At 38.7% G+C, this 13445-nt stretch overlaps 1 protein-coding gene across 1 annotated transcript in view; it reads right to left on the reverse strand.

The window, feature by feature from the left end:
* Positions 1 to 214: 214 nt before the first annotated feature.
* The window catches only part of LOC118887486 (spindle and kinetochore-associated protein 2-like), a 29979-nt gene continuing 16748 nt past the window's right edge, over positions 215 to 13445 (reverse strand). Inside the window, exons 2-3 of the mRNA XM_036838334.1 lie at positions 5803 to 5979; positions 215 to 618 (exon numbers count right to left, since the gene is read on the reverse strand). Of these exons, the coding sequence (XP_036694229.1) occupies positions 550 to 618; positions 5803 to 5979 (246 nt within the window). The 3' untranslated portion in view covers positions 215 to 549. The remainder of the gene's footprint in view (positions 619 to 5802; positions 5980 to 13445) is intronic.

Genomic DNA, 13445 nt, shown 5'->3' on the forward strand with positions numbered 1-13445 from the left:
AAGTGTATATGCATTTTTTTTTTTTTTTTTTTAAATTTTTGGCTGTGTTGGGTCTTTGTTTCTGTGCGAGGGCTTTCTCTAGTTGCGGCAAGTGGGGGCCACTCTTCATCGCGGTGCGCGGGCCTCTCACTATCGTGGCCTCTCTTGTTGCAGAGCACAGGCTCCAGACACGCAGGCTCAGTAGTTGTGGCTCACGGGCCTAGTTGCTCCGCGGCATGTGGGATCTTCCCAGACCAGGGCTCGAACCCGTGTCCCCTGCATTAGCAGGCAGATTCTCAACCACTGCGCCACCAGGGAAGCCCCCTGCATATATTTTTTTAAAACTCTTTATTTCCATTCCATCCCTTTGGCTGAACATTATGAGTACAATATCTGCCCTTCTTGTATTCCCCTCTCTTGTGGAAGGCATCACTATCCAGTAACCCAAGCCAAATCTCCTTTGTCATCCCACCACCAACAGTCATCAAATGCTAACAAGACAGCTTCCTAAATCTCTCTGGAATTGATCTCTTCCCCATTAGAGTTCCCTTTTGCAAGTCCATTTCTTCATCATAAGTCTGACATGTGAGCTCTTAATTGCTCTGCGGCAGTTTTCTCTTCTTCAGTCAGTGGTAAGAGCTACAAAACAAATGACAAAATCTTTATTTCAAAAACCCTTAAAACGACAAGGTCCTACTGTATACCACAGGGAACTATATTCAATATCCTGTGATAAATCATAATGGAAAAGAATATGAAAAAGAATGTATATATGTATATAACTGAATCACTATGCTGAATAGCAGAAATTAACACGTAAATTAACTATACTTCAATAAAATAAATTTTTAAAAAACTTAAAAACATCTTTAAACACTGCTAAATTAACTTCTGCTTTGTTACACCAATAAATGTTTCCATAAGTTCATACTATGTATGTAATCACAAATTTAGGAAGGCAAGGAAAAAATACATATTGGCTATCTATATACAAGCTACTTTGATGTTTGAGTTTCCAAAGAACTTGCAATTAAATTGAAGAAACAAGACCAAGAAATCAAACAATTTAAGGACAGTAATTTAACAGAACCAAGGAAGTCACATTTGAACACCATATTCTAAAAGTATTTTGAAAAAGAAGTGGGAACAAAAATAGTCTGGAAGTTTCTTCAGAAGTAGAGATTTGGGTTAAATTTTGAAGGATAATTAATATGCTTTTATCTGCAAGTAATAGAGACACATTTCAAAATGGATAAATAAGAAAATGTATTATCATTGCACAATAAATACAGAAGAAGGGCAGGTTTCAGGGCTGGTTTATGCTCAACAATGTAAGGACTCCGTTTTTTCCATCTGACAGCTCTGATATCCTTGATGGTGGCTTTATCCTCAAGCTGACAGGAAAGTGGCTCTAGCAGTGCTAGGTATCACATCTGTGCACAATGTTTAGAAGAAGTAAAGCTTTCTCTTCCCAGGGGTCTCTCAGCAGTGAGGAAACTCTTCCTAATTTCCTACTTTCAGACTTTCCCTCCTATGTCATTTGGGTTACAAACCTATTTCTGAACCAATGTTAGTTAAAGGAAAATCCATTCCCCTTGCAAATCAGGCACACCCCTGAAGCTGAGGATAGCAGCAACTTTACCTCAGGTAAAGTTCTGAGGAATTTCTGAGGAAATTTCTGAGGAAATTCTGAGGAATGGCACACATCTCAAGAGAGTCAGTAATCTTTTAGGCAGGAAGAGAGAACAGATGCTGAGAAAACAATCAGTGAACAGAATTAACAAAAGCAGGTAGGAGCAGCAAAAGCAAAGGGAAGGGGACTTCCCTGGTGGCGCAGTGGTTAAAAATCTGCCTGCCAATTCAGGGGACACGGGTTCAAGCCCTGGTCTGGGAAGATTTCCACATGCCGCAGAGCAACTAAGCCCATGCGCCACAACTACTGAGCCTGCGCCTAAAGCCCGCGAGCCACAACTACTGAAGCCCGCCCTATGCAGCAAGAGAAGCCACCGCAATGAGAAGCCTGCGCACCGCAACGAAGAGTAGCCCCTGCTCGCCGCAACTAGAGAAAGCCCACGCTCAGCAACAAAGACCCAACGCAGCCAAAAATAAATAAGTAAATAAATTTATATATTAAAAAACAAAGAAGAGAAGCCGAAGGCAAGTTGTAAGGGGCTTTCACAGAGCACCAACAAACAGGCTAGCTGAAACATAGGGTTAATGAGGAAATAATAGGAGGTAGGACCTGAAGAATCACTCAAATAGTTACAAATCTGCTTAACTATATAGGTCATCTCTAGAGAGACTGCCAAATCTGGAACACCTCATACCTACAGAATCAGAATCTCTAGGGCAACACTGTCCAATAGAACTTTCTGTGATGCTGGAAATATTCTGTATCTGCACTGTCCAATCAGTAGATGAAGGACTGAATTTTTAATTTTATTTAATTACTTTTAATTTTAATTTATATAGCCACATGAGGCCATTGGACACCCCACCTGGTTTCATTTATCAAGCCAACATTTGCCCAAAATGTTCACATGGATAAATGAAAAACAATTATAGGCCTTACCGCAGCCCAAATAGTAACAGAATTTCCCTCTTCTGTCTCAAAAACAGGAAATGGTATTATTCTGGCAAGACTTTGTTCTGCATGAATCCATGTTTCTCATTGTTATCTCTGAAATTCAAGAGATTTCAGACCATCTGTTTATAAAATAAAACTTCAAAGAGTTTTTCCACGAGTTAACTAGTCTAAGATGTGTAGAAATTTTTCTTCTTTAATACAAATGTTTCAGAGCATCGATGGGATACCATACATTCTTTTTTTTTTTTCCATTCTATCTTTAATGCCTTTTTAATTTTCTATTTATTGCTATACTTTTGTTTGGGAGGGGTTGTTTTGCTATTTTCTATTTGGAACAAGTTTAGTCCTTTTTTTTTTTTCTTCTGATGGTCACCTTTACAATTAACTATATTTAAACCTCAGTGTCTTAACAGCAACTAAAAAGATCAGGAAATTAATAATATGTATTCCCTTCCTTCCACCTCCTTTTCTGTTATCTCCCTATTTATTTTTTAATATTACCAATTCAAGTTTTTTTTAAGTATTATCAATTCAAATATACATTTTCTATCCTTCCAAATGAAAAACCACTCAACTTGATAAAAATCATAGCAAGATAATAACTGAACCGTTTTACTTTGTTTGCTTTCTGTTGTTTATGAACAAAGGACCATTTGCCCTAAGTAGACATCCTTTTCTTGTTCTTCATGTTCCCAAAATAATTTTAAAAGCCCTTTTGGTTATTTTAGAAGTTTTCAGAATCCTCAGCTCAATCTAGCCTTTGGCTTTCTTAACTATTCTCACAGTTCTGACCGTATGTCTAATATGCCTCTTTTTGTACTTGAAATTCCTTTACACGTCCTTTACACTCTGGGCTCATAGAACTATTTTTGGTTATATAACTCTCTATAGATGCCATTCCCTTTTCTTCCACATTTTGATCATAAAAATTTTCTCTTAACTTTCTACTACTATCTCATTTCTAAACTAGTGGGTACAAGACCCACTATACCCAACATTTCCCAACTTGGCTATCACTGATTCTAAAATATGATCTCCTTTTTCAAGGTTTATAACCTGCCTTTCAGTCATTTCTCCTTATTTGTCATCATCTGATCCAAAGTGAAAACCCTTAGTTTCCTACCTTTGATATAATTATTCCTCATTTCAGATACTTCTTTTAACTAAATGAAGACTTTTATAGATATTTAAATGATTTGGCATCCCCTATCACTATCATAACTACTTTTCTGTACCACTTTTTTAATCTCAGAAATATGCCATCTATTTATTGTATCTAATGGAGACAATTTTTAGTAAATACTCAAAAAATCATTTTTCTCTTTCATTTTTATCTTTACTCACCCCAATTTATTGTGCTTCAATAAATTCATGGATTTCTATACATATATGTTGATATATACATCCAGAACTACTCTTAGTCTCTCTTCAAGATTTGTTTCCTTAGAACAAGTTTATGTGCTTCTGTTGTCAGGCTCTGATCACATGTACAATGAAGAATATGTGACTTGATTTTATTTATAAAGGTTATTACATACATCCTTTTTGCATTTTATTTATTAGCAGGTGATGCCACCCATACTGTTTAAATTCCTGCTCCCTGTTCCCTCTGTGCCCTTTTTAATTGCCCTCCCCTCTTCCACAATTTATTTCCCCATGACATAACACATACATTTAAGGTGTCATTTTACGATATTTACCCAGGCACTGTTCTCTTTTCCTCCATTGGTACCATAAAGAATTCTTGATCAAATTAACCTGGGTAATCAACCTTTGAGATCTACTCTTGCTACAAGCCTATAATTCAAGTAGCTTAAGCCATAATTTAGTTCGGACTTGGCAAATAAATACCATGTATGCTGCCCCTAGCAGCATGCCACAGCAGATAGCTTTTTTGCCATGCCCAGACACAGCTCCTTAATACAGCATTCTAAGCAGGTATTACCAGTTAACCGATTGGAGTTAGCACCAGAAATTAAAACCTATTGGACATCTTCTGTCCAGATAATTAAATTCAACTCTATGATTCCATCTACATTAGGCTATCTTTTCTTTCAAAAGCCCTCACCTTTGCGTTGTAAACGAAAATGCGACCAAACTCTTCAATTGGCTGTTCAAGATGTTAGTGCCTAGGTCAGCAGTTCATATTCTTTTTCCTACTCCGACATATCTAAAGAGTTTTACACATCGGTGATAGAGGATTACACTAAATGAGATTCTTACAGTAAATGAGAAGGGGGTACAGAATGGAGGAAGAGGATGAAGGTCAGGCTTACCCAAGCCCACCAACCCAACTGAAGAAAAGGAGAACTAAAAAAAGGTCACTGGGGGCTTCCCTGGTGGCGCAGTGGTTGAGAATCTGCCTGCCAATGCAGGGGACACGGGTTCGAGCCCTGGTCTGGGAAGATCCCACATGCCACGGAGCAACTAGGCCCGTGAGCCACAATTACTGAGCCTGCGCGTCTGGAGCCTGTGCTCCGCAACAAGAGAGGCCGCGATAGTGAGAGGCCTGTGCACCGCGATGAAGAGTGGCCCCCGCTTGCCGCAACTAGAGAAAGCCCTCGCACAGAAACGAAGACCCAACGCAGCCATAAATAAATAAATAAATAAACCCAAAGTTAAAAAAAAAAGAAAAAGTCACTGGTATAGATGCTTTCTAGATTTCTCAGTCTCACTAGTTCTTACAGGAACCAGCAGAACTGGTAGATTTAATAAGTATTAGGAAGATTTCTCTTCTGCCATGGCTACATAATCCAAGACAGCATACCTCTTCATTAACCATGTCAAGTCCACCTGCTCATTTTAAACTAAAAGGAGGGAGACTTCCCTGCAGGGGACACGGGTTCAATCCCTGGTCCGGGAAGATCCCACATGCTGCGGAGCAACTAAGCCCACGTGCCATAACTACTGAAGCCCGGGTGCCTAGAGCCCGTGCTCCGCAACAAGAGAAGCCACTGCAATAAGAAGCCTGTGCACCGCAACGAAGAGTAGCCCCGCTCGCCGCAACCATAGAAAGCCCGCATGCAGCAAAGAAGACCCAACACAGCCAAAAATAAATTAAATTTATAAAATAAAGAAGATGAGAGCTATTATACTTAAGGGAATCAGGAAAATCTCATTTCTATCAACAGTTCCAACTGCTAAATTTCAAAATGAGAGTTACTGGGGATTTATCTCTCAAAGAGAAATTCAGAATTAAAATTCTACAAATCCAACTGGTCAATTGAAAGCATTACCTTCAGGTCTGTTTGCTTTTGTAGTTCTTGTATCAAGGTCACAGTCTTATTGAAAGTAGCACAAATGCGGCTCTTAGTCTCTTTATGCTCGACAGCAATTGGTTTAAAGCGTGCATGCAAAGTTTGATAGCGAGACTTTATTGCTGACAATTCCTTTAAGAGTGTAACAGGATTTTTCTACATCAGGAAAAAAATTAATATATATTAAACCTGGAAAGGAAAAATTAAGCTTCTTTTAAGAATTAAAATATATACAGCACATTCTACCATCCATTTAATAGAACACTGTATTTAATTATGCAACTATGGGACAGAGGATGGGAGGAAGGAAAAAAGAGAGAGGTATAAGACCTACATCCTATTCTCAAGGAATTTAAAGCCTAGGCACAGAAATAACCCCTCCCCTGCACTCACACACACACACACACACACACAACAGCAATATTAAACAGCAAATAAGGTCACATTAGATACGTAATATTTGATGTATTGCTCACAATAATTAATTACACCATACTTCTAAAATACAATTCTAAATGTTATTTTACAGAAGGTGATTTAAGGAACTATTTTGATTTGTTGAATAAGACAACTTGAAACCACTTATGATGAAATTCTTTTTTTTTTTAATTTATTTATTTATTTTTGGCTGCGTTGGGTCTTCGTTGCTGCGCACATGCTTTCTCTAGTTGTGGAGAGCTGGGCTACTCTTCGTTGCCGTGAGCGGGTTTCTCATTGAGGTGGCTTCTCTTGTTGCAGAGCACGGGCTCCAGGCGCGCTGGCTCAGTAGTTGTGGCTCACGGTCTCTAGAGTGCAGGCTCAGTAGTTGTGGCGCACGGGCTTATTTGCTCCGTGGCATGTGGGATCTTCCCGGACCAGGGCTCGAACCCGTGTCCCCTGCATTGGCAGGCAGATTCTTAACTACTGCGCCACCAGGGAAGTCCTGAAATTCTTAAATATACATGGGGCTAAAGTATGTATGAGCACCAATTCACTGACCTCACTATACAAAATGCATGCCAACTCAAGCAACTATATTTATAAATTACATTAGTTTTTCAAATTCATTTTGGACTATAAATAACCACTACTCCATAAAAGACATTTCAACCGGGTGCTTTCTGCCACTTGGTAATTCTTTTCATTCCCTGGTGGTTTCTTAGCAAACCCTCCAATACTAGCTATTCCAAACTTTCTCCACTCCCTCCAGTTTCCATCCACCCCTTCTTGGCAAAAGACCTCACCCCAACTACTTTACTGAGAAGACAGAAACCATCTAGGAGTTTCTACTCCTGCCTTTTCACCTGAAAATGAAAACACTACGGACATTCTGATCCTTACTTAGCCCCTAACACTACCACTATTTTTTTTAAAAATAAAATTTGTTTATTTTATTTATTTATTTTTGGCTGCATACGGTCTTCTTTGCTGCGCGCGAGCTTTCTCTAGTTGCAGCAAGCAGGGGCTACTCTTGGTTGCGGTGCGCAGTCTTCTCATTGCCGTGGCTTCTCTTGTTGCAAGGCATGGGCTGTAGGGGCACGGGCTTCAGTAGTTGCAGCATGCGGGCTCAGTAGTTGTGGCTCTCGGGCTCTAGAGCGCAGGCTCAGTAATTGTGGCGCATGCGCCTAGTTGCTCTGCGGCATGTGGGATCTTCCCGGACAAGGGCTTGAACCCGTGTCCCCTGCATTGGCAGGCAGATTCTCAACCACTGCGCCACCAGGGAAGTCCCACTACCACTATTATTGTTGTGTCCTACCCATATCCTCCAGAACCTTAAATTTCCTATATTTCAATAACCTTTTCATATCTCCCTCTATACAGACCTCAAATATATATAGATTTGTCCCTATACTGAGGGGAAAATTAACTCTTCTCTTGACTATTGTGATTCAAAACCAGTTTCATTTTTCTCACTCCATTTGCCACCAACCTTCTAAGTCCTATAATAATACACTTCCTAGCCCTTTTAATAATAAGGGGCCCTGGGACTTCCCTGGTGGCACATTGGTTAAGAATCCACCTGCCAATGCAGGGGACACAGGTTCAAGCCCTTGTCCGGGAAGATCCCACATGCCGCGGAGCAACTAAGCCCGTGCACCACAACTACTGAGCCTGCGCTCTAGAGCCTGCGAGCCACAACTACTGAGCCTGCATGCTGCAACTACTGAAGCCCATGCCCCTAGAGCCCGTGCCTCGCAACAAGAGAAGCCACAGCAATGAGAAGCCTGTGCACCGCAACCAAGAGTAGCCCCCGCTCACCGCAACTAGAGAAAGCTCTGCGCACAGCAACGAAAACCCAAAGCAGCCAAAAATAAATAAATAAATAAATACAATTAAAAATAATAATAATAATAGAAGACCCCATAGACTAGAGTCCTTTGCCAAATTATTTTAAACAATCAAAAAGTCAGACTTGCTCTATAATTTTGATACCCCTCTTTTTGCCTCTCCTTATTTCTTTCCTATTCTAATCTTCTTAAAATGAACTCTTGATTTCCATAAAACTATACTATCTTGGTTATCTTCCCACTCTTCAAGTATCTCCTTCGAGGACCCTACCTCATGGCTATAGTCAGAGGCTCAGTTCATGGCCCTCTACTCCCCTCTTCTCTGGAGACTGATAAATAAAGATGATTCTAACAGGAATGAATAAGAACAGAAAATCTAACTTAAAGACTGTTAAAATAACTCTGCAGAGAGTGATCAAGACCTATGGCATGAAGAGTAGAAGCAGGAAAACGACAAAAGAGAGACACCATAAAAAAGTTTAAAAAACTTATAGTATGTTTGATATGGACAAAGAAATGATAGATGACACCAAATGTATAGTCTGGCAAATAGTGTATATTAAGATGCCTTTTGGGATATCTACTCAGTAAACACCCCAATGACACTGAGACCTGCACCCTAACCCTTCATTTCTCATAATGTATCTAGATATTCTAAGAGATTGCCAGTAGAAAAACTGGAAAATACAGGCAAAAAAATATCCTAAAAAGGAGGGGGGAAATAGACAAAAATGAAAATTGAAAGAAAAGATAAGAAAAATAGAGGATAGATTCAGGAAGTCCAATATTTCAGTAATGGGAAAGGCCACAAAAGAGGATTTCTTTTCTTATGAATATATAGGTAAGAAAAGTTATATGACTTTAGATTCACGTGTTTCATATTTAAAGAGCCCCACCAAGTGACAGCACAGTTAATGAAAAGACCTATATCATAATCATAAAATAATTATAAAATTTCACAGCATAGATAAAAATATTCTTAAAGTTCCAAGACAGAGAGGTGTGATGCAGGAGTTGGGGGCGGGGGGGGGGCGGGGACGGAAGGTATAAAATAAGAAGGAAGACAAATACAATGGATCAGGAATTAGAATGGCATCTATTTCTCAACAACACTGGAAGCTAGGAAACCACAAAACAATGATTTTAAAATTAAGAGAAAATAATCTCTAGAATTCCATACTCAACCAAACCATCCATCAACTAAAGGATTAAATAAGGGTTAAATAAATACATTTTCAAACATCTGACATCTCAAAGAGTGAAATATATGATCCAAACTAAAGGGAGTAAAACAAAGGGAATTACCAAAATTATGGTAAAGAAATTCCCAGCCATGCAGGAAGCCTGTAGAGCCGAAGGTTAGATTGGAGCAGGAGGACAGACAGCACACAAGGGATGTGGAAGAAAATGAAACTTAGGGATGATGTGATGTGTCTGACAATGTTGACAGGAGTTTAACAGTTCTGGTAGAAAAGTCTGAGGCTGAATTAATGATAAATGCATAGAAAAACTAAGAAAACTGAAGGGGGAAAAAAAAGAAAACAATTATTAGCTCCAGAAAAACAAGGTGTGTAAGAAAGGAAAAGCAAACATAGTATATTGCGTGACTTGGATAAAAGCAATATTTGCAGAGCCATAATTACTGTGGTCTGAATGTGTCCCTGCAAAATTCATTTGTTGAAACCTAACCCCCAAGGTGATGGAATTAAGAGGTGGGATCTTTGAGAGGTGATTATGTTAAGAGGGTACAGCCATCACGAATGGGATTAGTGCTCTGATAGAAGAGGCCTTAGAGAGATCTTCCCCTTCTGCCATGTAAGGATACAACCAAAAGTCTGCAACCCAAAAGAAGGCCCCAACTTGACCATGCTGGCACCTAGATCTAGCACTTCTAGCCTCCAGAACTGTGAAAATAACTTTCTGTTATTTAAAAAGTACCCAGTCTAGTATTTTGTTATAGCAGCCCAAAAAACAGACTAAGACATAATAATATAAACAAATACTGAATGGATATATCCAGAAATTGTGAAGATGAGGATACTTATGGATAGTAAAGTATTTAATCTTTATCTTCAATAACAGGAAGTTATTAGTAATAACAGCTAAAATATATCGCATATTCTGGACCAAACAGTTCTAAACACATTATGTATATATATATTTTATTCTCTATTAACCTACAAAGTAGGCAGTAATAAACCATTTTATAGATGAGGAAACTAAGTACAGAGAGGTTAAGTGACTTGCCTAAGATCACAGTGCAGAGCTGGGATTTGAACTAGAATAGTCTGTATCCAGGAAATCAGTAGATATTTCAGATCAGAGGAAAAATAGCAAAACAAGCATACTACTTAGAAATATAGAGGTAAATACAAGAAGATACTGAAATAAAAGTGTGAAACAAGGAATTACTGTTTGTAACTATGTACTTCTGTGACTTTTCTAATTATTTATAAAAATTAATTTGACAAAAATAGAAGTTGCAGGTTGGGAGGAAAATTGATTTGAGGGTAGAGGACATCAACTGTGAGATGGCAGGGGATCAGGCAAGTATAAATGGTCTTTAGAATGGAGCTCAGTAGTGAATTGACCAGAGAACTGTACATATAAACCATAAGAATAACTAATTCTCCAAATATTGATACAAATTTATAGGGGAAAAAATGTGTTAAGAACAAATCCTGATGATCTCCCAAACTAGGAAAAAAGAAGGAATTGGTGAATAAGGTGTAAGGAATAAACAGCCATAGAGCTAAGAGTTAACATAGGGTAGTTAGTCAATTACCCATACTACATGTTTTGTGACAGTAACTGGATCTAGTAAAATTGAGATGGCAATGATTAATTCAGGAAACGTGATTTTAGGACTTAGCACCACACCACAGAGGAAAACATTATTGTGCACACAGCCTATTTTGAGTGACTGGCTTCCTGGGAGCCACCATGTTCTTTTATTAGTGTTTGCAAACTATTCTGCACTTTATTTAATTTTGTGCCTATAACATTTCAATTCATTTTAGGGTTTTATTTACTATAAGCGGGTGATCACTTTTGGTAGCTCACAAAAATATACAAGAAGTGCTCTGGTTATGACAGTGCTAGTGATGAGGAAGAAGAAAAGCCAATATGTGAGCAAAAAACTCAACTAAGTCTTTTGAAAGAATCAAAAGGAAACATGCCATTAATTGTGTTACTAAATTTAAAAGAACCTACAGGACGTCCCTGGTGGCACAGTGGTTAAGAATCCGCCTGCATGGGGCTTCCCTGGTGGCGCAGTGGTTGAGAGTCTGCCTGCTAATGCAGGGGACACGGGTTCGATCCCTGGTCTGGGAGGATCCCGCATGCCGCGGAGCAGCTAGGCCCGTGAGCCACAACAGCTGAGCCTGCGCATCTGGAGCCTGTGCTCCGCAACAAGAGAGGCCGCAATGGTGAGAGGCCCGCGCACCGCGATGAAGAGTGGCCCCCGCTCGCCGCAACTGGAGGAAGCCCTCGCACAGAAATGAAGACCCAACACAGCCAAAATAATAATAAATAAATAAATAATTATTTAAAAAAAAAAAAAAAAAAAAGAAACCGCCTGCCAATGCAGGGGACATGGGTTCGAGCCCTGGTCCAGGAAGATCCCACATGCTGCAGAGCCAATAAGCCCGTGTGCCACAACTACTAAGCCCACGTGCCACAACTACTGAAGCCTATACGCCTAGAGCCCACACTCCCTCTGCAACAAGAGAAGCCACTGCAACGAGAAGCCCGCGCACTGCAACAAAGAGTAGCCCCTGCTCGCCGCAACTAGAGAAAGCCCACGTGCAGCAACGAAGACCCAATGCAGCCAAAAATAAATTAACTAATTAATAAAAAAAAAAGAATCTACAGAGAAAATTCTTGTAAAATAAAACAAAATTAGCTTTCTGGAACAAATACAGGTGATAAACATGGTAATAGAAGCTTGTAGTTTACTGCATCTTTATATCTACCTACGTCTATTTTAAAAGTCTATTTTTAAATGTTGAGTTTTGTACAGAATTACTGACAGTCTCCAAATACACATCACAGTCATTGGCACATAGTAATGTTCAATGAATATTTACTGCCATTTTACTGTGTAGAAGTATTAGAAGATAGTGCTACTGGATGTTTACTTTCTTGTTCATTGATACATACATAATCGTTAGAACTAATGCCAGTGAAATCTACAAAGACTAAGTTCATGGTTTTCTTCCCAAATATAACACACAAAAAAGGAGAATTATTGGATAAATATTACAGGTGTTTAAAAAGTTATAGTTCCTCAAAAGTTAACATAGAATTATCGTATGATCCAGCAATTCCATTTCTGGGTATTTATACAAAAGAATTGAAAGCAAGGAATCAAACAGATATACATCAGATATATATATATACCAATGTAGCATCATTATTCACAATATCCAAAAGATGGAAGCAATCCAAGTGTCCCTTGACAGATGAATGGATAAACAAAATGTGGTATATTACATACAAAGGAATATTATTCAGCCTTAAAAAGGAATGAAATTCTGACACAGGCTACACCATGGATGAACACTGAGGACATTATTCTGTGTGAAATAACCCAGTCACAAAAGGACAAATGTTGTATGAGTCCACTTATATGAGGTCCCTAGAGTAGTAAAGTTCATAGAGACAGAAGGTAGAATGGTGGTTGCCAGGGGTTGGGGAGAAAGAGAAATGGGGAGTTATTGTTTAATGGATGCAGTTTCAATTTGGAAAGATGAAAAAGTTCTGGAGATGGATGGTGGTGATAGCTGCACAATGATGTAAATGTACTTAATACCATGGAACTGTACACTTAAAAATGGTTCAAATGGTGAATTTTATCCTGTATATTTTACCACAACTTAAAAAAAAACAAAAAACTAATAATGTAAAATGGTACAACTGTTTTGAAAAACAATTTAGCAGTTCTTCAAAATATTAAACATAGGGTTACCATGTGGCCAGGAATTCCACTCTTAGGTATATACCCAAGAGAAATGAAAGCAAATGTCTACACAAAAACTTGTGTGTGAATGTTTATGGTACTATTATCATAACAGCCAAAAGGAGGAAACAACCAAACTGTCTATTAACTGATTGAATAAATAAGAAAATGTGGTGCAGCCATACAATGAAATATTATTCAGCTGTAAAAAGGAATGAAGTACTGATTCATGTTACAACCTGGATGAACCTTTAAAACATGCTAAGTGATATGCAGAAAAGATGAAAACTCTAATTTGAAAAGATACATGCACCCCAATGTTCATAGCAGCACTATTTACAATAGCCAAGACATGGAAGCAACCTAAATGTCCGTCAACAGATGAATGGATAAAG

The sequence above is a fragment of the Balaenoptera musculus genome, chromosome 20 (genome assembly GCF_009873245.2).
Source record: "Balaenoptera musculus isolate JJ_BM4_2016_0621 chromosome 20, mBalMus1.pri.v3, whole genome shotgun sequence".
In the NCBI taxonomy this organism is placed as follows: Eukaryota; Metazoa; Chordata; class Mammalia; order Artiodactyla; family Balaenopteridae; genus Balaenoptera; species Balaenoptera musculus.